Below are 25,572 nucleotides of genomic sequence, written 5' to 3' on the forward strand. Positions count from 1 at the left end.
AGTGCTTTTATTGAGAATGTCAGGAGAGTTTATTACACAGTTGGAATAGTAACAGAAAAAGTTGGACAGGGGAAAGGCTGAAAGGAAGCGGAATGGAAACAACCCAATGCCTATAGAATCAGTTGTGCTAAGTCTTGGTCTAAACCAGTAATGCAAAAGGAAGCTTCTGACAAAACCTAATACACATATGGTATTTGTTATATATAACAATGATAATAACAATGAAGTTTGTTTCTAGGAAATCGCTGATAGTTATGAAACATTGTTATTTTAGCCATAATTTATTGGTATAAAATAAGACAGTTACTTGGGGAAAGAAAACTCAATAGTTTTGGGATTTTGTCTTAGATCTAGAGGACGGTCCAAAGCAAGCTATGGTGAGTGACCGGACAGAGGCCTTTACCACCGCCCGGAATTTACTGGCCTCTGGAGCTGATGCTATTGAAAGGATTATGTCTTCGTACAAAGAGGTATTTGAATTTCTTGCAAGTTTCCTTAAAATATGAAAGGATCTGAAAATAAAGTTAAGTGTGAATTATAAAATATGCATAGCACTTTAAGAACAGTTTTTTTTTCTCTCCCTCTCTCTACTCAAAACTGTCAAGAGGATAATTGAGGTCAAGGGAAGCAACTCTGAAGTGAGGTGCTCTGTTATTCCTGTTTACAAGCGTGATTTTATCGCTTTTAAATGAAGAGGAAAAAAATATGGCTCTTGTCTGGCCTGTAGAGGCCAGGCTCAATTTCCATCCAGAGTACATCATCTACAAATCACGTGATCTCCTCAAGCTTATCTGTCTGGATCCCCACTTCCCCACCCCTGTTTCCCTACTTATAAATTGGGGTAATGACAGCAATGACTTTGTATACTGTAAAAAGTTCATAATGTGGGGTACAATGTCAATGCATTTCAACACCCAATCGGTGTTAGTTAATAATACCAGCTTTATATCTTGCAAACTTTGCTCATCCTCCATTGATGAAGTCTGCCATCTTTGAAGCATGTATGTGGGCTTCTTTGTCTCTGTCACCTTACTACAGTATGGTTCTTTCCCCTGTACCTTACCCTGAGCTCTTTGATAACCATCACATTCATTTTTCTATTCCTAGCATCCATTCTAATACTTAAGTATGTGGCTAATAAGTGTTTTTTAAAAAGAATGATTAAAAAAAGAGCTTTAGCTATCACTAGCTTAAGATAAAAATGACTTTTCAATTCAGATATTGCTAAAGTTCTATTAACTAATCTTGTAGATGATAAAGCGATATGAATTGCTTGAGTACCCTTGTAAATTTATCTTTTATATTAACCTATAGAGTATGATACAACTTCAAGCTCTCTGAGTTTCTTACAGAGATGATCTACTGAATTGAATTTTCTTTTCACCATAGAGCCAATGGTTCCATACCATTTACTTAAACTGTGCAATTTAAAAAAATTAAAACAGTAATTTTAATAATCTGGAGATACAGATTTTGAGATAGTCTTTTTTCCATGTAGTTCATTTTACTATTAAGCAGTAAATATTTGTTTTTAAAATTAAATGACACAAATTTACCCATCTCACATTAAAATGTGCTAAATCACAGAAAGGCCATCATTTAACCATTCTAGATTATCTTCAATGGTAAATGAGTTTGTTTGTCATTATCTTGACCTTGTATGCTTTGAATTTAAAAATGTTCACTTCTTGGATGCCCTGTGCCCTTGTGACAGGAAAAGAAATCATTGTGTCTGTTATACTAGCTCCAGGGGAGCAAGCCTCCTTTATATTCAGGATTCTATATTGTACAAACAACCCCTGGTATGCCAAAGCATTTTTGTCTTCTGGAATACTCTCAGATTAGCATCCATCCTAATCTGCTTACCTGTTTATCCTGCTTCTTTTGAATTTATCTGTAATTTCCATTTTTTTCTATGCTAATATTTACATTTGCCCAAAGGGCTGCTTGGTTTCTGTGAACCTGCCACAAAGCTGGACAAATCTAGAAAGAGGAAAACTTAATTGAAACAATGTCTCCAATAAGATTGGGCTGCAGACAAGTCTGTGGACTCCTGTATTGGTTAATAACAGATGTGGAAAGGCATAACCCATTGTGGGGAACTAGCAGGAGGTCCTGAGTTGTATAAGAAAGCAGGCTAAGCAAGCCATGGGAGCATGCCTGTGAGGAGCATTCCTTCATGGCCTCTGCTTCAGTTCCTGCCTGCAGGTGCCTGCCTTGACTTCCTTCCCAGACTTCCTTCAGTGACAATGCGTGACCTGGAAGTTGTAAGATAAAATAAACCCTCTCCTCACCAAGTTGCTTTTAGTCATGGTGTTTTACTACAGCAGTAGAAATCCTAACTAGCACAACCCAAGTTTCTTTTAAATCCATGTTTTTTTAAACCAAAGAGAGAGCTCTTTGCCTGTACTTAAGAATGTGAGACTTTCTTTAAGAACTTGAGCCATCCTTTAGATAGTTATAACATTAAAATACATCCATAAATGGTCAAATTACAGCACTCTCTTCAGGAGAAGAAGGCCTGTGACACTGACACCTATCATTATTGCTTAAGATTTTTACGCATGAAGGTCTCAACCATCTGCCAGCATCGCCGTGTTAATCTACATATGACGGTTAGGAGACATCTTTTGTGACATGCATACTTATCGGTGTCAGTTTCCCAGTTCTTTTGTTGAGACAAATGATATGGAGAAGACGAGTTACCTTTCACTGCCCCCTGAAAGCAAGCTGTTCTGGCATAATTGAAAAACAGCAGGAGCTTGACCCAGATGGACATCTGGCAGAACCAGAGCCAAGCGTCTTTCTGTGGAGCTCTGTGGACTAAAGAACAATCTTATTTCATCTTCTTTCATAATCTTATGTAGAAAAAAAAATCACATATTTACAGTCTTCCTTGAGCGTTTAAATCATATTTGGCTTGAAAATAATCTGGACTGTGGTTCTGGCTGACCTTAAGAAGGTCCTGATGCCTCTCACGGGGCTCCCTTTCACAATGTGTGTGTTCCCTCTAGCACCAGTATCCCTTGGCTCAGACGGGAACTTTGGCAACATTTGGCTTAGAAACAGTCATTTATGAATAAGAAAAAGTACTCTGCTGATTAGGATGCTCACAGCCACACATGCTTAAACACTCAGGCTCGTTGATGCTGCTTCCTTTTGGGAAAAAAAATGCTTTGGGTAATGTTTGCAGACAGAACATATGGCTGAATGAATCGTTTGCTTTTTAAAATTATAACTAGTAAATAGAATTAGAGCTAATGTCATCGTTCTGTTTCAAATTCTCTGAATATATACGTGTCTTTATGGAGGAATGAGTCCAGGGCTTCAATTAAGCTAGACAAGTGCTCTACCATTAGGGTAAATACTCGGCCTGATAATCTATTTTAAATAGGAGAAAAAGGGAAAGGGATGGTAATGGTAAATGGAGGCTTTTAACCCCAGGCAGGGATTAACGGGGATTGGAGAGCAGGGCAGGCACACTTCTGTCACTCTGAGGTAAGTCAGAGCTGCAGAGCAAGACTCTGACTCAAAAACAAATATAAAGGACCACCATTTTATTTAAGTGGACCAAATCACAAATTGACTAAAAGACCCCCATGACTCATTAATATCATGAAATCTTCTCATTTCATTTTGAACACTGAGGTAAATCAATATTTTGTTTTGTTTTGTTTTACAACTCAAATGGCAGCTGTGCTGTTGTCTTCTCCCTTTATTGTCCTTAATAAGCCCCTTGCCTCTGTTTCAGTAGTCAAATGTATTGGGGGTTTTTATTTGTTTGTTTTTATCATATACAATAATGTAGAATTTTTAACAACAAATCAAGAAGTTTATTGTAGGCTTTGATTTTTTTAGTTTATATATTACACAATTTTATAGAGTTGTCTATCATGACAATATTAACTTCTTTCTTATATGTTGATTTTAGATCACTGAACTAGCAGGCTATACTGCTAGAGTATACAATATGTTCTGGGTTTTTGATGAGGTAAAAAGAGGCATTTATAAGAGAAATGCCACTCAGGAGCCTGAAAATCACAAAGAGAGTGGAGGTAACATGGAACTACCCGTGAGTGACACCCTGGAAATCAGAGGTAATAAACTGCAGAGTTTTTGTTTGTTTTGTTTTACATTTTCCGTACACTTTAATATCATCTTATGAAAAGAACTGAATGTTTCTTCTTTAGAAAACAGCTTTTAGTAGTTACAAGAAATTAGTATTTAAATGACAACCATTATTGAAACAGCAGTCTCCAATGTTAGTGTTGCAGTCGGAGTGGCGATGATAAATAGTGCACTAAGAAGAAAATATGACATTCATAGTCAGGAAAATATGTTAGCATTGTATTTGGAGACAGCACATATGGCTGGATGAATTATCTGCTTTGAAAATTTGATCTAATAAATAGAATCAGTGTTAGGGCCATATGTTTTTCCTTTTTCATTTTTCTGTTTTTCTAAATGTTTACCCTGTGTTGAAATATATCACTTCTTAATTCCTTTTTTGGAACAGTGTATTTTTTTTTTCTTATAGGAAATAGGGGAACGGAATAACTGAATTGTGTGGCTAAGTTACATTTGATATAGTTTAAGTCTGCTGGGATAAAGATACTGATATTTGATTATAAAATTATTTTTTTATCAGAAAGGCCTTCTAAATAGATTAAAAATATAAATAGTATTAAATTGAGTTCATGTATATTTAATTTTTTCCCATGACTTACTGATGAGAATTATCTTTATAATTGAGTTTGCTCATTCTGTAGTAGTATTCTTCAAGTTGATCAGAAGCAACTGTGTGCAGCCAGTCCTGATGAGCCCTGATAGGCTGGGGTCAGATGGAAGGAGAGGAGGACCTCCCCTTTCAGTGGACTGGGGGAGGGCATGGGAGGAGAATAGGGAGGGAGGGTAGGGTTGGGAGTGGATGAGGATGGGGGCTACAGCTGGGATACAAGGTGAATCAATTGTAATAAATATAAAACTAAATAAAATTAAAAAAAGAAGTAACTTATGATAGCCTTTGTAACTTCCACTATTCCTTGATTATAGGAACAGTTGTTGATGTGGATCATGGAATCATTTGTGAAAATGTTCCCATAATTACACCAGCAGGAGAAGTGGTGGCTTCCAGGCTGAACTTCAAAGTAAGATGATATTCAAGAATCTTCTGATTGTTGGCCTCACACTAATAGAAAACAACTCAGAATTCATGTACCTTATGTTAAATTCTTGGAGAGGAGCGTGTGGAAAAGGGGAAATCAAAAAGGTATGCACAGTGGCTCAATTGCAGAAGCAGTATCTTCCTCAAAAAGCAGAGAGAAAAGAAAACTTTGATTTCTGCTGCTTTAGTGCCTGGTTGAAAATCAAATTACAGATCAATGAGAGCCAATCAAACAAATTACAGATCAATGAGAGCCAATCAAGTAGCTCTGGAGAACAAGAGGAAATCTCAGAAATTAATATCTGGAAATGAATTTTAGCTTTTAAAAAACTTTTTAAGAAATCTGTAAAACTATACTTTCACATACTTTCTGAAATATTACCTTTTCCTAAAGGTCATTATCAAATTCAGTTTTACTAATATGTGTTTTCTAATTTTGATTTTGCCCTTAAATAATCAGAAGATTCGTTGATTCAACTTGAGCTTTCAGTTCGGTTGAAAATTATTTAACGTCCTATATTTTAATTACAAAACTAATAAATACAAAAACACTGTGTAAGCCCAAGGCCCTGTGAAATTTAAACATACAATTTAGGCTAGGTATAAGATGACAAACATGTTGTATCAGTTACTTATGTCATTATGTCCTTACACTGGTAACTTATAAAAAAGTATTTAGTTTATTTGGGATTGAGCTGCCTCATTGCTTGGGGCCTGAGGTATATAGTTGGACATCTGCCAGGAAATGTAGAAATGAGGGTCCTTACTGAAAGCAAGGTAGCAAGTAGAGAAAGAGAATACATAAAGGTCAGGCCCAAGGACACAATCTCGCTGACCTCCTTCCTCCAGGTGGGAATCAAGTCCAAGGCTTCCCACCACCTTCCAAAATGAACTAGAATTGGAGACTTAGTGATCAACAGAAATGTCCCATGGAAGACATTTCTGATTCAAACCATATCAACTATAATAAAGGCATTTGAGCCATGTTTAAACAAAGGCATGATCAGTCCTCATAATCAAATTAGGAACATTGTAATACGAATGACTCTGAAATAGATCTTAACCTAGGCTTCATTATTCGAGATATATTTGCAATTGAACAGAGTTACTGGAAGTTGAAAGGAAAGGATGAGATGCTTGGAACACAGAGAAATCCTGTTAATAAATTAAAGAGAAATTGTTTGGTTGAGATTTATTGTTCCGTTATAAACCCATAGAATGGTCTTATTATTAGGCTCTGGCATGTGTACCAATTAGCTACTCATTGAAAATATGTAATATTTTATTTTCTATTGATAGTTTAGCATATTAGCTGGGGATGCTGCTGAGTGTGTAGAGTGCTTGCCTGGCATGCAAAGGCCTTTAGTTCAATCCTCACTCTGGAAAACAAAAGAACAAAACTGTGTTTTTGTTGCTGCATTGGTCAGTTTTGGTAATAGAATACTGATTCTTGTTGCCTTCATTTTTCAATAGATAGACGTCAAAGGTTGAATATTGCTGTCTTTTAACCATGTCACTGTAGAACCATCATACTCCGAAGAAAAACTCAGAGCTCAGTCTCTTGTGTAAAATAAACAATAATCTAATGGAAGACTCATATAGATTTTTAAGATGATATGAAGATGCACATTGTTATAACATACTATTTGCTATTATTTTTGACTTTGGAACTTGTATTTTAATTCTAATATCCCTAGAATTGGATAAAAATTGTGTTTCTTCAGTATTGATTGGAAAATACACACCTGTTGAGGAAAATAATTTTTATCCTTTTGTTGGTCTTCAAAATTAAAATTATGACTTAGGGGGGAAAAATCCGAAGTATGAGATTTTTTTTTTTAACTCACACTCAGTATTTGCTGAGAAGTTATGCTAAAAGGCTTTTCAATTATCACCTTAAAAGTTGTTAAATTTCTAAGTACGCCTAACAGAAATTGATGTTTTGGCAACATTCTGTGAATGTACTGTTCACCATGGCATGTACCTTCCGATACTCTTTCAGAGAGTCCTCATGCGTCTATCAAAGCAATCATCCATCGTCAAGAGTCTAGTGGAAGGGAAGCAGCGAGGCAGAGCTCCTGCTCTGGGAGCTCTCCACATGACTTTCTGGAATGCTATCCCTCTCCCTCTGTCTTTGGTCTTTGGCAGTGTCTTGTGCTTGTTGGGAACATGGATGTCTTTATCCGCTCAGTGAAAATATATGTTCATACATGTGCATCTGCACCTACATCCTGTCCATGTGTACCTCTTACCCTTCGCCTTATTTTTATTTTTGCATCATTAACTATAAATCAAATCAAATTGGTAAGCAGTGTTCCTGCTCTTGCTCTTCATGATGCCCTGCAAGGGAGACAGGAAGGCAACCTCTCCACCCTACTGAAGAGAATGAAAAGTCACGAGGTCTAACTGTTTACATTTAATAGATAACTAAGACGAACAATCAAGGGGAGCTCCTGATAAGTGATTAATAAATAAAACTTGTTTTACCAGTGAATAGTATATGATCTCCACTTACATAGACAGGGGAATGTTTTATGTTATATAGTCTTCCTAAATATCCTTGAGGGATGGGTTCCATGACACCCCAATCTGATAGCTTTAAAATCCATTATGTGCAATTTTATACAGAATATGTAAAAAAGATTCTGTACATATTTGATATAGATGCAACCATTTATTTTTCCAAGTATTTTCAATCTTCAGTTGGCTGATTTCTCAGAAGCGGAGTCATGAATATGGAGACTCAACTATACATGTTTAAACTCAAGCCTAGGCATACCCTGCATTATAGTTTCCTTGCTTTCTTCTGTCTTGGTTTCATAAGTGTATTTTTTTACACTGTGAACGAAGCAGAATTTGAATAATCTTTTCTCTCTGATTATGTGATTTTGTAGCATTTCAGACACTAAAGTACAAAATTAAGAACCCAGTTGGCTCCTTGAATAAATATGCTTTATAGTATATTAAGCTTACATTTGCTTTTGTATTTTATATAAATTTAATTAGATAGTAATATAATTAAAATAAAATGTAATTTTACTTCAAACCTCATTATTTGTCTTCTTTAGTGTGTAGTTAGCTTCTCTACATGTGTGTAGATCTGATGAAAAACAAATCTTAGTTGAAGTGTTGAAGAGCCAGTGTTCATTCTAAAAAAAATTATTTTTCTTTGCAGTTAATTATTTTGTGATACTTTTAGCTTCAGAGAATAGTCAAAGCCAAACTTGAGGTTCTAACCCTGTCTTTACTATTCAAGGTTATCATATGATTGAGTGCTTTAAAAAATACTTACAAATGCTACCAAATGAAGTGATTATTAAATATTGCAGCTTACAATTTTATATCTGACTTTAGGTAGAAGAAGGGATGCATCTTTTGATAACTGGCCCCAATGGTTGTGGGAAAAGCTCTCTCTTCAGAATCTTAAGTGGCCTGTGGCCTGTGTATGAAGGAGTCCTGTATAAACCACCTCCCCAACATATGTTCTATATTCCACAGAGGTAAGACGTGCTTTACATCAAATGAAGACAATTGCTTTTGCTCTTGAATTGTGTTAATTTCTCAGGCTCTTTGGTTTATGCTCATTTAAAGGTATTTTCATTGAGAGAAACTATTGGGGAAATAAGGATGAGTTCAGTTTTTCCCCCAAGTTCTGTCTTACTCCTTTGAATATAATAGATTCTGGATCAATGCCACTTCTTATAATTTTCAGATTTGACAACATGTTAAGAATATTAAAAGACTTCAGTTGTCTTAGGAAAGAATAAATGGCTCCAAAGAATAAGTGGATATCATATTATCTTCTTACAGATAAAAATACAGTATAGGTTCTATACAGATCTTTCTATCATGCTACATATACTCATGTGTCCTAAAATCATCCATTCATGCCTAACAGCCCTGTAAAAGCCTTTATTTTGATTGTGCTAGATAATTAATAATCTTAACTGCCTGAATTAAAGTTGTTTTAAGAATAAGATAAGCATGGAAAAGCAGGTTGTTATCCCAAAATCTTTGTCTATTTACCCTAATAACAACACGGAAGTACCTAAACACAAGGTTCTATACTTGAGAATTTGGAGTATTTTTTGTGAGTGATAGGAAATCAGTTGTAAAGATAAGATCCTCTAGCCCAGAGATTTCTCCAAGTGTCATCCAGGTTCAACAGACATTACATTACATGTGTATCCTGAGTCACCTTGTGTGTCGCCTGGTTTAAGCAGACAGTGTTTTCTCTGGATCAGAGATGGCTGGTGTGCAACAGAGAACCTAGGATGGGAATGTAGGTCTAGGCAGTATCACACACTTTATACCCCTCTTTTTTGGTAAATGGTGCTACCATTCTGCCAGTTGGCCTGGCTCTTAGACCATACGCAGGAACTGGGTCCTGTGGATTTGTCTTCTTTCAAATAAGACTCACAGTGGTAGTAGCAGAATGCTGCCTGGTGTGTATGGAGGTGAAGAAGTGTGTTAGCTGAAAATGTTCAGTCTTGCCAGAATTGTTGGTACCTGAGTGTAACACAACCACAATGCCCTGTGACACCACAAACATCGTTTCTTTTCTGTCTTTGGGAAACCTCAGTTTAGGTTTGTAAGTGAACGTAGTTAAGTAGTATTATTTCAATTTTTTACTTAACCTATAACAGCTAGAACCATGAGAAAAATGGTCTATCCAAAAACATTCTTGATGAAAGTAAAAATGCATAGAAAAGCTTACATTTTACCCATTAGATATTTCATATTATATGAAGAAAACACTTCTCGAATATACATGTGATGTAGGGACAAAAGTTTTCTAAGAAATGGCCAAGTTTATGAAAGAGACTGAATTAACCTTTACTCTCAGAAAGAAATAACCATGGTGTATTTTACAATACACAGAAGTCATTAGGAAACTTTCTTATGAAATGTATTCTTGCCTAAGCAAAAAAGTCAACTCCAACCTAGTGAAGGCGAAAAATAAGCACAAGTCTATATTTTAATCTTTAAGTCTATATTTTAATCTTTAAGTGATTATTGTCTTAAGTCAGTTTACCTTAATTATATGCATGTAAAGGCATGCTGATTATATTTATACTTAAAATATTATACAGCCACATTCCTTTCATTTTTGCTTAAACATTTACTTAAAATACAAAGGTAAACTAAGAAAATCTAATTGTAGCATTTATTTCTTGTATTCTAAAAGTGATATTTTCAGTTAAATTCTGGGATGATTATATAAGATTCTGTTATGTAAGAGAAGGTAACAGTATGCCTCCTTTAAAATATGTCAGTGAGTGATCTCAGATGATCACATAAGTGACTGATTAATTTTTCACTACTTTCCAGCAATGGAATGTAAGCTTACTACTAGTTTGGCAGAAAAACCAACACAGAATTGAGGCCTAAGTATAAACTCTGTAAATCATCAAACAGATTTTACATCTAATCACTGTGGTTGAAGTATTTGTTCTTAGAGGATGGATCTCTTTATGCATTCATTAAATGAAAAATGCATTTCTACCTTCATTGGGGGAAGCGGAGTAGGTTTTACGAGAGGGGGTTTCTTAAATTATGCAGTAATCAAAATAAAACTGCTCAGAGAAGAATAAACACTTGTTTTGTTCTGTTTTGTTTTGTTTTGTTTTTTAACCAAACCTCCACACACAGAGACCCAAACAAAAATGCTACTCTGGCTCAGTTTCTAAATTGGGAAACATGAATTCCTGAGAAATTGTGAAATCACCCCAGTATTTTCCCAGTTGGTGTCTTCTAATGCTTTAGCAACGTTAATAATAAAAACCAGAGCTTTGGCTATCTGAACCTCAGTGCAGAAATATAGGCTTGTTCTGTGCAGATTGGGTTCAAACTATTTTCCCTCACCCCATCTTCATCATTGACAGACTATAAGAACTGGAGCATCTGTAGGATTTTAGGACAGAACATTTCATCTGAAACGTACATTGTCTACTGTGCTTCTGTAGGAAGATGAAGGGCAAGATGTTGGGGCTTTGCTCAAATCTTACCTGGAAACATACTCACAGACTTTGCCACTGAGTCTGAATGTCCCGTGTGATATTACCGTACTCCTTAATCAGATGGCTGCTGCATCAGCTCGCCTGTTCTTGCTGTGTTTTCTCTTCTTCCAAAGCCTCTAATGAAACGCGTGTGACCTCTACTCTTGCTTTCATTTCTTCACTAATTTATGGCCCCTTTACTCACATTGTCATTCCTTGGTGAGTTTCTTCTGCACTGGTCACAGCCCCCAAAGCCAGCTTTATGTGTGTTTACTTAGGTTTTTTTTTTTTTTTGCTGATCAGCACTGCCAGTGAACTAGCAGTCATCAAAAGGAGAAATTGAAATATGGGATTTGAGAGAACATATAGGGAAGGAAGGGGAAAGGAAGAATGACAGAATGGCAGCCTTGTGGTCCCTTATGCTGCTTTAGCTAATCCCCAGGAGATCATTTGCATGCTTCACACTCTCTTCTCTGCAGCTGTCTATAGTTGGGCACAACCTACCATGGGATTATACTTCAAATGTTCCTGCTCTCACTATTCTTCCTTGGAAGAACTCTCACAGGAGAGAAGTGCTAACAAATAGCTACTTATTACTCAAAATTACATGTCCATGTACTACATCAAGCAATCTGAGGCAGATTTAGACCCCCCCAACAGTCACATTTCAAAATTTGTATAAGTTCCGTTTATCTATGACTCTGAGTCTGACAAATAAAACATTAGCAAAATGAGAGAAGGATTGGACTTACAAGGGTTGTACTAAACTGACACTCTTTCTGGGGTTGGGTAGAGCTCGTGTTGAATCCATGGCTTCAAGCATGCTGAGCACACACTCTCTCTCACTGAGCTTCACCCCCAAAACTGAATGATTGACAGATTTCCTTTCTATTGGCAAGTCTGCCCGCATCTCACACTATGAACCATCTGTCTGTTCTGTTACTTGCACCGGGTACATTGCCTAATCCTCTTTGTGATGGAGAAATATCTGTCAATTAACAGCTCTTTCTGAAGGAAATTACGTAAACACTGAAGAAGGCTCAACAGAGTTCTGGAGGCTAATTCCTTGTTTATAAGCATTAGATGCACAAAGGTGGATGATGTGATTTTTATAACAGTAAATATCTCTTTTGAGGTGAGCAGCCTCTTGTTTTGCTAATAAACATAAGAATATTAGGAAGAATGTTGAGCTTTAAGGACTCACATCTTGCGCTTGCTGTGCATGAGAAAGTCTAATGACATGATTGGTTCAACCTGTGCAATTTTCTGTGATTGACAGTGAGTAGTCATGGTTTGCCCCGCCTTCCTGCCTGTTAGTCTCATATCTGCGGAAATGGCATATCACTCTTCAACTGTACACTCCCCGTACCTTAAAGTTTTAAAATGTTGTTGAATTTTTATCGGCATTGTCCAGTTAAACTACATAGTTGTAAATTTTCCATCTTTTCTTTATTTAAATCATTCTTGTTAATTTAATTTCTTTAGAGCTTGAATTATTTTATTTGTGCTCAACTGAAGAAATATTTAGCATTTTAGATTATTGTTTCAGAGACTTGAGCACAAAGATAGGATTTATACTTTTTAATGTGCTCCCCTTTTTTCTTCCTTTGTCTCAAATATACAATAACAAAAAACATAAGAATCTAAAACGATACATTATCTCAAAAAGAAAAATATTTGATAGTTAAATGTTAGCACAGAAAAATTAGAGCATAAGTCAAAAATTTTAAATATCTAAAATGTTTGTAATAACTATTAACCAGAAAGATAATTATTGGGAATGGATTCTATTTTAAATACTTTAACTATGACAGTTAGTCATTTTTTAAAAGTGTATATGTAATATTTTACAGAAAAAAAATTACAGTTTTTTGTTTTTTACTAAAATTCCTTCTCAGGAGAAGCAAAATTTATTGCAGGAGTATATATTTCAGATATTTCTATTAGGGTCTTGAATCTGAGTATGAAATTAAGCATTATGAAGCTACAATTATTTTGCTTCATCTGTGAAGGGCCCTCATAAGATAAATTTCTTTGTCCATTAGATAAAATTAGCTGTTTTTGAAATATAATCATTTAATTATTACCACAATGCATTATTAATATATCACATATAATTTTATTGTATAAATATATAACATTATATTATCTAATTTAGATTATATAAATAATATATAAAACATACACAAACATGTAATATACTAATTATTAGTATGATTATTAATCATTTTAAATTTTTATTTATTTTTTATTAATTAGTTTATTCACTTTGTATCCCAGATGTAGCCCCCTCCCTCTCCCTTTTCAATCCCATACTCCCTCTCTCATCGCCTCCCATGCCCCTTCCCAAATTCACTGATAGGGAAGGTCCTACTCCTCTTCCCTCTGACCCTAGTCTATCAGGTCTCATCAGGACTGGCTGCATTGTCTTCCTCTGTGGCCTAATAAGGCTGCTCCACTCTCAAGGGGAGGTGATCAAAGAGCCAGCCACTGAGTTCATATAAGAGACAGTTTCTGTTCCCATTATTAAGGTACCCACTTGTATACTGAGCTGCCATGGGCTACATCTGTGCAGGGGTTCTAGGTTATCTCCATGAATGGTCCTTGGTTGGTGTATCAGCCTCAGAAAAGACCCCTGTGCCAAGATTTCTTGGTTCTGTTGCTCTCCTTGTGGAGCTCCTGTCCCCTCCAGATCTTTCTATCTCCCCCTTCTTTCATAAGATTCCCTCACTCTGCCCAAAGTTTGGCTGTGAGTCTCAGCATCTGCTTTGATACCTTGCTGGTTAGAGTCTTTCAAAGGCATTAATTTTTATATAAATGCCCTTTTAAAATATAGTATTAAGAAATTAATACTAAATATTTAGAAATCATAAGCATTAAGTCTTTTGGTGAAGTTTCAGGTTGACCCTGCTTTTTTATAACAATGAAAGCACCTGACGACCCTGAGTAGCTTGAGTTCATTGAAGCCCTCTAAACTGCATCAGTGAACTAGAAGAAAGGCTTCTGGGTAACTGGAAGAACTTGAATACTTGACGGGATCTATCTTTAAAGTCTACACAGAAACCCATTACTCATTAACCACATCAAGTAAAATAAAATTTACTATTGGGCAAAAGCTAGCAGACAGTTATCTGATGAAAGTAAATTATTTTGCATTTACTTGTTCTCTTTTACAAAACGTGTTTTTTTCCCAGTGCTTGGGATCACCTGGCACTGAGCAAAAGTCATCCATCAGGGAGATACACCTCCGTCACTCCTTTAAGCTTTGTTTTCACGTAGAGAGCTCAAGAGAAACGAACTTTCTATTTAAATGATGAGCACTTCGTTCCTTCCTTTGTACCAACCTGATGGTAAATAATCTCTCACCGCGTTACTTAGTTTAGCTGCTTCGTTCTGTACTCATGATAAATGGAATGGAATAAGTGACTTTACAAACAAACTAGGTCAAGTTCAGAGTTGAGTGACAGTACTACAACAGTGAGATTAGGAGTACATCCCAGAACCACCTTTCTATAGCCCATCATCCACAACCATTTCTCTATTCTGTAGACCATATAGCATAGTGTGTTGAAACATGGATGTAAATGATGACTTCATCAAATATTAGCCCTTTGTCAGGGCAAATATTTGTGTAGGGCAAAGCCTTTAGAAGTGCCCACAGACTGGATGTGTTTGGAGCTAGCATCAATTTAAAGGAAAAAAAGTTCCCTTAAGGATTGGAGGTAGCTACTGAGCACCCCATGACAGTTGCACAGTGTCCCTACTTTATACCAATGCTACAGTTACCACTCATAGCTGTGAATTTAAGAAAATTCTGCTTAAGATGATGTGTGTAAGCAAATGAACATGGATTGCAGTTCTGGTGTAAGAAAATATGAGAAAGTAAAGTAAAGAGGGCTAAAGGATAAATCCTAAATATATGATGGAAATGTGGCTGGAAATGGTTCAGTCATTTTGGAAAACAGCTTGGCAATGGCCTAGAAAGTTCTTTGCCTGCACGGTTCTATTTACTGGTGTGCATAATGCCCCAAAGTAGGAAACGATGAAACATCCTTCAGTAGAAGAAAGAATGCATCAAACGTGGCACACACCTACAATACAATGTTATAATATTATTAAGCCCTAAAATGCAATGTGGCGTTCTAACACACCTGAACCTGAGACTGTTTTGCCATTAGGAAGAAGTCAATCACAGAAGAGCATATATTGTGTGAGTCTGGGTATTTGAAATACCCAGAAGAGGCAAATCTGTGGAGATAGAAAAACAGACTGGAGCAGCCAGGATGACAGTGTCTGACCCTGGCTATGGGGTTTCTGGAGGTAGGAGCCAAGAAAAATATTTTCAAGTTGAGAGTGGTGGCCACCTGAGCTGTAAATGTATTAAAAACCACTGAATTATAGACATTAAAGGCTGATACAGTGAATCATGTGCCAAGTTAAACAGATATACTTAAGTGTCCCCTTGTATTTGTAAAGATCTTCTATGTATGGGCATAGTTGAAACACAAACATTTTTATTTCAAATATTAGTTAAATATATTGCAAAATAATTATGCACTATGTGTTTCTCAAAGAAACAGTTTATAAATGCTATAAAAAAATAAGTGAGCATTTGGCCTGCAAAACATACTTTGTGTTTAAAGCTTTCTTCTTAGAAAAAAAAAAAAAGGCTTGCTTTTATTGTTTCTTTCTGTAGATGCAACCAAATATGTGTGTCTCTATCACCCTTCATTTTCCTTTCATAGAAGGTGACATACTGTCTACCGGTGGTTCTCAACTAGGGACAGCATTGTCACCTAGGGGTATTTGTCCTTTTGGAGAGACTTGTAGACATATTTTTTTGGTCACGTTTGAGGTGATGCTACTGACATCTAGTGGATGAAGGCCAAGTACACCACTAACCTTCCCACAACAGGAAGCCCACGGCAAGGACAAGTCATCTGTCCTCAGCCTATTGATGCTGCTGTTGAGACATCTTCATCAGGCTTCACTTTCTCATTTTTCATTTCCAGCTGAACGATGGTCAAAGAACTCAGTCTGTATTACTCCCTGTGTATCTGCCTGTCTCTTTAGTGCCTCCTAGTAAGCACAGACAGTTGATTCAAGGATTCTACCTGCCTGGTCCTTTCACTTGGTTTTAAATATTTTGACACTACAAATGATACTGCAATGGGTAAATGTCGGCAAGTTTTCCTTTTGGGAATTTTTAAGATCCTATCCTCTGAGAAAAATCTCAGAAGTGGGTTAAAAAAAAATGGCATGTCAAGTTTTGAGATTTCCTCCAAAGAGGTTGGGCTTTCACCATTGTATGGAAACATCTGTTTTTCCCCTGTGCCTGTCAGCTGACTGAATTATCAAGCTGTTGAATATTTGCTAATCTGATAAACAAGAAAATCGATTTCGTTTTAATTTACATTTTCTTATTAATAGTCTCTTGCCTTTCAGTTTGCTTATTTACATAGCTGTAAAAACTCCAAACTTTGTGTTTAATGCAAATAATTTTATATGTATAGGAAGAGTCTTTATCACATATAGTTCCATTAGTCAGGGTTTTCTAGATGAACAGAACCAAATGAAGATAGATAGATAGATAGATAGATAGATAGATAGATATTGATTTAAGTAAGAAAAATGACTAATTAAGAAATCGTATATACATATATATATGTAAATATATATATGGGGGTTTATTAGAGTGGCATACAAACTGTGGTCCAGCTAATCCAACAACGGCTTTCTACCAGCAGAAAGTCTAAGAATCCAGTTGTTGTTCATTCTATGAGGCTGAATGTCTCATCTGGACTTCAGTATATTCTAGACACCCTAAAAAGTAGGCTCTGATGCCAGTGAAGGAATGGACTTGCCAGGGAAATTGATAGCAAGGGGGCAAAGAGAGAAAGTTCCCTTCTTCCATGTCCTTCATATAGGCTGTCACCAGAAGATGTAGCCCAGATTGAAGATAGATTTTCCCACCTCAAAAGATCAGGATGGAAGTGGGTCTTCCCACTTCAAATGAAATAAATAAATTTAAAAAATGTTCCTCACTGGTGCACCCAGACACTTGGGTTACATACAATTTCAGTCCAGGTGACAAACAATAGCTATCACAATGGTGAAACAAAATATTTTTTCTGCAGAAAATATCAAGTAGTTTATTACAAAAACATTTCTATATGTATATCTCAATATTGTTTTCATAAACCAGGTATTAGTTTGAAGTCTCTCCAAGAAATATAACGTAAGTCTTTAAATTGAGTGTTTAACGTCGGCTGAGTTGCAAACAGCAGCATGTTCCCCTGAGTAGGTTAACATACCTCTACACTAGGATTCCCATGTGCTTGGCATTTTGTAGGCCATACATGTCTCTTGGAAGTCTTCGGGATCAAGTCATTTACCCTGACTCAGCGGACGACATGCATGAAAAAGGCTACACAGACCACGACCTGGAATGCATTCTGCACAGTGTCCACCTCTACCACATAGTTCAGAGAGAAGGAGGTAGAGTATTTCATTCTCTTTAAGGGAGGGCTAAATTTATTTACAAAGCAAGCTTGGGTTGTGTGTGATATTGTGTACCGGTAATCTCGCCATTTGGGTCATGGAGGCAAAAAGATCAGGAACTCAAAGCCACCCTTCCCTATGAAAGTTTGAGGCTAGCCTGGGCTACATTAAAACTTTGTCTCAAAAAAAATCAATTAACTAAATAAATAAAGTTGGGTTTGGTATTGGTTACCAAATACCTAACAAAAACAGCCTGAGGGTGGGCAGCCCCTTTTGCTGATGGTTTCAGAGGTGTCACTTTGCCGTGGTGTAGAAGATGCCCTATATTTTCACCTGGGAAAGCTGCTGGCTTTCTTCTCCTCGTTTTGTCCTTCCTGGGCTTCACACCGGGCTTCACAATTCCTTCTCTGGAAGTCAGCCCTCTTTAGAAGCAGCACCCTCACTGAGATATAAAGGGGTGGCTTCACAGTGGGTGATTCCAACTGTCACAGTGGGTGACAATAGCGACGACCGTCCCAGGTGTCTATGAAGTCTATGATTTCATTTGAATAGATATTATTAAACCATAAGCATGTAAGCAGAGATTTCTCATTTTTCCATTATTGAAATCCTGGTTTTGTTTGTGTTGTGTAATATGACACACTACACTTTTACCAAGTCACCATAACACCACATCTGGCAAATTAAAGACCTTGATATTTAAATGTATGAGTATCCCTGAGTTCACCAACCATTCTAGATGTATGTAAAGTCTATGATGAACTATTTGCTCGCCAGGCTCTCTCAGCTTCTATTAAATGTGACTTTTGAAAGTGGATCTCACAGAAGTTGTTTATTTTCAGTCCCATAATCTTTCTAATATATTTGTGTGTAATATATATATATATATATATATATATATATATATATATATGTTTAGACAACAAATAAAAGATCATATAACATAGAAACTCCTTTGTTGGAGGTTTCTTTAAAATAAGACATATATGAAAGAGTGTGAATATGCATGCATAGGAGCTTTTAATCCAATTATTTCCTAATAGTTATGCCTTTAAGTATTTTGGTAAGTCATATGATTTAGTAGCCCAGAAAATTACCTAAAAAGCAAGCCAGAATTCTAGGGTGAACTGCGCATGAATGAATTTCATGCTCTGTTTCCCAGACTAATTACATTATTTTGAAATAATCAGTATAGAGCAGTGCTTGAGAATATGGGCTTTGGTCTTAGAGTTAAAGCATCAAATCCTAATTAGCATTGCTCTCTGTGTCCTCAATGGTAAAATGGGTAAAACGGCGATACATTTTTTTCCTTCAAAGTTTCTGAGGATATTAAATGAAAATATATGTGTAGCAATTACTGCAGTGGCACATGCATAACAAGTAAACAGGAATCATAACCTGATCTTTACAATAAGCAAATGAAGGCATGAAAGATAGGACCATATTTCTATTTATGATGTCTGCTCTTGGAGGAAAACAGATTTTCCTTTAGTTTCATGTGGTCAATACCTTCCCAATTTCACAATACTTTGATAGACTAAATTCTACATATTATGGGCAAGTTAATTAAGTTTGTGATCCTGTGATCCAAATAGAAATTTAAGATAAAGATGAAATATTCAATTTTTTAGAAATCATGACATTCTAGAATTATTTTAAAGATGTTCCAAGTCTAGAGTTTCATACCTGCTTACCTTGGACACAGAACAAATTTTTTTGTTGTTGTTCTTTTTCTCGTAAATAAAAAAGAAGAGTCTCTGGACCTTATTAACAGAATAGGAATATAATTTAATAGGAACAGTTACGGTTTGTTGAGTAATTGCTGTTCAGAATATACCATGTACAAACAGTTACATATCATTTGTTCAATGTTCACTGAAGTCTATGGCTGATGCATTGCTATCTCATTGTACCGATGAAACTCAGGGTGCTTCCCTCATGGTTGTTCCCATAACAACTAGCAGAACAGAATCAAACTACACATTTAAGTTTGAAAGACAGGGTTCCACACTAGGCATGGCCTCTGTTCTGATGGGCTCTATGTTCCCTAGCTTTTTAGGCCTAAGAGCTATTGTGTATTTCCACATATATACACCTTCGCTAAGAAACTAGTTTGACTTAATCTCTAAAAGTGAAGCCTCTATGCAATGCACAGAAATACTTCCACTTACTAGTGTATGGTTTTCTTGGGAAGAAGCCTATGAGATTTATTCACATCAGCTGATTCTTTGCTTAGACAAGAATGGAGGTAAAAGCTACATTTCATTCTAATAAACAGGTTTCAAAACAGAAAAGAGGAGAATGGATACAAAGAGACACACCTGAGAAGTTTATACATCTTCAAGGAGCGGGGAAATGATTTTCTTGCTAGCTGTCTTGGTCTCAGTAAATGGGCATTGGGCTTACAGCTGTTGCTAAGGATGCGGATGGAGCCCTCAGGATTTAGTGAGAACAAAGGGGACTAAGTATGTATTAATGAAAATACATAAAACTTAACTTTTCCTTTGGCTGAAAAAAACTTCTCTCATGCCTTGTTCTTAGTTCAGGGAACAAACAGCTTCATAGTGATGCAATTTAGAGTCATTCCTCAAGTCATCACTTCCATTTCATAAATGTTATACAATCTGGTCATGGGAAACTATTACTTGAACATTTTTTTTTCTCAGAAGCAAGCTGGCATTTTGAGGGGTTCTTTTTGCAATATAGCCTTATAAAAATCTATTTTTAAATAATTTCTAGAAGATTACTCAAAAAATGAACAGAAGTCCCTCTGAAGAGTACAACTTGATGTTGTCAATGGGAAATAATGGCAAAGTCTTTTGCTTTAGATACTACTATACTGATCGTTTTTTTTAAAGATTTATTTCTAGTTTTGTGGATGTATGTAGTGAGGTGAGGGCACATGAGCACAGGTGCCTGGGGAGGTCAGCAGGGAGTGTTGGACCCCTTGCAGCTGAGATTCCAGGTGGTTGTAAGCCACATGACTTCCATGGGCGCTGGAAACCAAACAGCTCCTCTGCAAGAGCAGTGTATGTCTCCAACCACGGGATCATGTCTCTAGTCCTGGTATTATGTTTTCTTCTCCCTGCTCTCTTTCACCTCCCCTAACTCCTCTTAGAACCAACCCACACCCTGCATTATTTTAAATATATTACTTTTATTGTATTTCCTTTTTAAATTTAGGAATAGGGAACACTTTCACATTATTCAAATTTGAAAAATAATTAAGATGTATCTTTAAAAATAGCCTTTCCATCCTTTTCTCTCTAATTTTCAACTCCCTGCTTTGTTTAGTTTCTTATTTACAACTTCAGGATTTGTTTTGTTTTGTTTTGTTTTTGAGACAGAGTGTTACAGTGTAGCCCAGGCTGGCCCCCAAGCATGTTTTACTGTGGCTAGTTAATTTATACTTTCTAAAACATGCAGTAAACATCATAGTACTTCCTAAAGGAAAAAAAAAAAACAAAACAGTAACATAAAGATGAATTCTGGCTTAACAACATACGTTATTCTGTCTTAGGTTCTGATCTTTTAAATGTGAAAAGACAAATTCATATTCTTTCTTTTAATTAGCAAAAGAATTAAGTAATTGACCTAATAATAAAACAATAAAGGGTAATAAAACGATAAAGATTCTACTTCTTCTTGTAACCTAAAGCCAAGCTTACTCAGAAATTTCAGTAATGATGAAAGGCTGCTGAGGGAGAAGGACAGAGCATGGAGCATGGCCCTTCTCCAGGCAAAAGTTAAACCCTGGACCCTGAAGATGTGGAAATATTGCCTTCGGTATTTGTCAAGTTTGGACAGTCATTTTTCTTCTCTGAAACTTGGAGTCTCAAAAGTAAAAATGTGGATTTCTTCTTAAGTAATCTTTTCTGGTTGATGATGTAAGATGGTCATAAAAAAATTCAAATATTACAAAAGTGTTAACTTGAAAAATAAAACTCAGGCAGGGCTTTGGTGGTTCATACCTTTAATCCCAGCACGCAGCTCTGTGATTTTAAGGCCAGCATGGTTTACAGTGTGAGTTCTAGGACAGCCAGGGCTATACAGAGAAACCCTGTCCCGAAAAATAAAAAAAAAAAAAGTAAAGAAAACTCATAATTCCACTCCCAGTTGTATGTCTGGCACATGTCTGCACATTTTCAGGGGTGCAGCCATAATATCTGCCATTCTGAAACTTAGGGTCATTTAAATTTTTCATATATTATTTTCCTATTACGACATATGCATATATGCTTGCTTTATAAATTAATATTACGTGATTATTAATTAAGACGTTTTAAGAGATGGACCGCATAAACTGCGAAAACTTTAATAAACCTAAGCACAGACCCCAGCTCTGATCGGTAACTGTAAGCTCAGAAGCTTCTATTGCTCCATGAATTTTGAATCACCCCCTTGTAAAATGCAAATGAAGAAGCAACTATCCTGGGCGCTGTGGGAGAATGGAAAGACTTGAGTAGATCACGGGGCACGTGGGAGCTGATTAACTTACGTTCCTCCCACACTGTTTGGGGGCTGGCGACTGTCCTCTTCAGATTATTAGATCTTGTCTCCCACCACCCTCAAAAATCAGCATATACGTATCAACTCTTACAGACTAGGGAAGAAATAGATTTTATCGAGCACCGGTGTTTACAACTCTTTGGAGATGTCTATCGGTGTAAGGAGTTACTACTCCTTAAAAAAATGTCATATTTAAAATAAAATACTCATGCATATGGTACGTGAGTCCATTCACATAGTCTACAAAATACAAGACCCTCCTGATTTTCAATCAAAGCAGGCCGGGAACTGCTTGTCTGGAATAGCAGGGATAACAAATCAGCAAAGTTTCCGTAAGCTGTATGCTTTTCTTGATTTTATTTCGCTTTGTTTTTTATTTATTTATTTTTATTTTTTAGGATGGGATGCTGTCATGGACTGGAAAGATGTCCTCTCAGGAGGGGAAAAGCAGAGAATGGGTATGGCACGGATGTTTTACCATAAGTAAGTCTGCCGCTTTCAGGAAACGACCATCCTTACCACTCAGCAGGATTCAGTAGGCTCCTGTTAGGTTAAATGACACCTGGCTAGGAGACTGGAGAGATGGCTCAGTGGGTAAAAGGGCCTTCCAGCAGCCTCAACCTGAGTTGGATTACCCAGATCAGCGGTTCTCAACCTTCCTAATGCTGCGACCCTTTAATATAGCTCCTCGTGTTGGGCTGACCCCCAACTATAAAATGATTCTGTTGCTACTTCATAACTATAATTTTGCTACTGTTGTGAATCGTGATGTAAATATCGGATAGGCAGGATGTCTAATGTGTGACTCACCAGGGGATCACAGCCCATAGGTTGAGAACTTCTGCCCCTGATCCATAAGGTGGACAGAGAGGCTCAGCAGCCGCTGCGCATTGTCCTCTGCCTTCCGCACGTACCACGCCACACACACACTCAACAAGTGAACAACAGTAAGTAAATAAATCAGTGAAACATGTTGAAACAAGGATAGAAGACAGAGGGATCGAATGGCATGTTTAAAGGCTATCTTACTACAGGTCTGTGGAATTTTTACTTTGGGGTTTGCTTACTTTTATTGTATTAGATTCTCCAAGTGTTTTAGTTTTTAGCTACTTTGCATGTTGAGTAACCTTAGAGTGATGTTCGGAGTTCCAGATTAAATTTTTGTGTTCTAAAATTTAAAATAGTATTTTTACTAGTTTTAAAATGTGAAGAACACATAAGTACATAAGTGGTTAAACCAGTAGCTATACATTTGAAAATTTCTCTGAACTGTTAAATTGGATCTAAATCAGAATCTCTGAAATATATTATAAATAATCATACTCTGTATACATTACATTACATTGTAGCTACCTATTTATTATCTATCTACCTATCTATGTATCTATAGATATCTTTAGATATCATCTATCCATCTCCCTATCAATTATCTGTCATCATCTGTTTATCAATCATCTATTATCTATATAACCATCTATCTTTTTAGTGTGTATATGTACATGTGTTTATGTGTGCATGTGAGTATCTGTGCATTTATGTCTCGTCTGCATATCAGAGAACAATTTGCAGGAAATAATTTCTCTCCTTCCATCTTGTGAGTTCTAGTATCAAATTCCTGCCGTCAGGTTTGCCAGCAGAAAGCTCATTTACCAGCTGAGCCAATTTTTTTTTTCCATCGTACATTTTAAACCACTTACTTTTGTTATTTAGAATGCTGCATAATTTTAGGTTGGTCTGTTTGCTTGTAATCTTACTCTGCTAATTTCCATTTTTCTTAAAAGCAGGCAATTAGAATAAAAAATGATTGGTTAGAGCTAGGTGCAAGCTTTTTATAAGATTATAGCGTATATTGTTTATCCTTAAGAGAATATACCATAATTGCATATTAATTTAGAATACACAGATAAATGAAAAGAATTAAAATCTCCCACCTTGTTAGCTGTCAAAACATTGTTAACATGTTGAATAAATTTCTTCCCAGTCTTAGTACAATAGTTGGCTATAGTCTCAATTGTTTTCATGTGTTTCATAATTTATAATTTATATCCCTTCTCTAGTTCCATATGCTATCATAAGCTTCTCATTGTTAGCATATGATACTTAGCCAGAGTTTATTGTCATTATCATAATAACTATATACTAAGTGTATAATTCAGAAAGCTTTTATAAATATAAGTACATCAGGTAACACAATGTTCATCTCAACCAACATCTCAACCAAGATGGTAATTTTATTACCCTGGAAAGGGCTCTCAATCCGCTTTTTGGCCATGTTCTACATATGCCCTTTCTTTTCTTATTGGTTTATCTTCTTTACAATCTCACGTAGATGAAATCATATACTATGCAATTTTGTGTATAGCTGTGATTTTTAGTGACATAATTGGTTGTCTTAACAATGCCTTAATATGTGTAGTACTTATAATAAAGTTACATTGTTAGTCTGATACTAGAATGTACTTTTTTTAAAAAAAAATGAGCCAAATTTTTCCAACTCTGCATTTTTCATGTTGTGCTTTGAAATACTGCTGGCTCTGGTGAGACTCAAGGGCAAACTGTAGCTTGACATTTATGACCAGCTGTTAGCTCCTCTCTGTGAACTGGCTTGGGTTTCATCCGTAAATACTCAGTAATATGATCAGCAACACAGCCTATGAAGCATGATGCCGCAGACTGCAAGTGTGACCAGTTCCCTGTGTCTTAGTGTTAATAAGATGAGCCTTTCAATAACAGCAAGAGACACCAAGAAAGGATTTTAACCCAATATTTCAAGGATCTGTTGTTTAGAATAACTGGTATTTGTGATTGTAAAATGTACTGTGTATAAAATAATAATGACTGAAGATCAAGTCAGTTCTGTGTTATCAAGGAAGACAAGGACAGAGTTACCATCATCTTCAGAATAGGTAACAGGATCCTGTTAGTAAGCAAACACAGGTGAGACAGTAACTTACAATGATAAAGAATTATTTATATAAAATGAGAAATTTCTACTGATTTGATGTTGGTAGCCATGAATTTGAAAGAGAACAAGGTGAGGTACATGGGAGGTCTCGGAGGGAAAGGGGAAGAGGGAAAATTATATATTTATATTATGATCTCAAAAAATTAAAAATCGATAAATAAAAAAATAATATAATAGTGGAAACGGCCCTAAAAACTTGAAAACTGATTTTCAAAATTAAAATGAAAACATCAAATGATGGTCTCCATGTTGGCTTTAGTTGTGTTAACTAAGCTAGGCTGGGTTGCTGGCCAAGCAGGAAAAAAAGAACAGCTGCTTTTTGCTTCATCACTTCCTACCACAAACAATGTCACATTCTCCTTAAAGCCTCCAAAGTTGTCAGAATACAACTATTGTTTAAAGACAGACCCAATTCCAGAGACAGTTCACTCACT

At 36.2% G+C, this 25,572-nt stretch overlaps 1 protein-coding gene across 2 annotated transcripts in view; it reads left to right on the plus strand.

Annotated features, from left to right (window-relative positions):
- Positions 1-25,572, plus strand: part of Abcd2 (ATP binding cassette subfamily D member 2) — a 40,503-nt gene that overhangs the window by 8,553 nt on the left and 6,378 nt on the right. For both annotated transcript variants that reach the window (XM_021657287.2, XM_060388796.1), the window contains exons 3-8: positions 349-470; positions 3,932-4,097; positions 5,053-5,147; positions 8,519-8,664; positions 17,516-17,661; positions 22,572-22,656. In XM_021657287.2, the coding sequence (XP_021512962.2) occupies positions 349-470; positions 3,932-4,097; positions 5,053-5,147; positions 8,519-8,664; positions 17,516-17,661; positions 22,572-22,656 (760 nt within the window). The remainder of the gene's footprint in view (positions 1-348; positions 471-3,931; positions 4,098-5,052; positions 5,148-8,518; positions 8,665-17,515; positions 17,662-22,571; positions 22,657-25,572) is intronic.

The sequence above is a fragment of the Meriones unguiculatus genome, chromosome 8, assembly GCF_030254825.1.
Source record: "Meriones unguiculatus strain TT.TT164.6M chromosome 8, Bangor_MerUng_6.1, whole genome shotgun sequence".
Lineage (NCBI taxonomy): Eukaryota > Metazoa > Chordata > Mammalia > Rodentia > Muridae > Meriones > Meriones unguiculatus.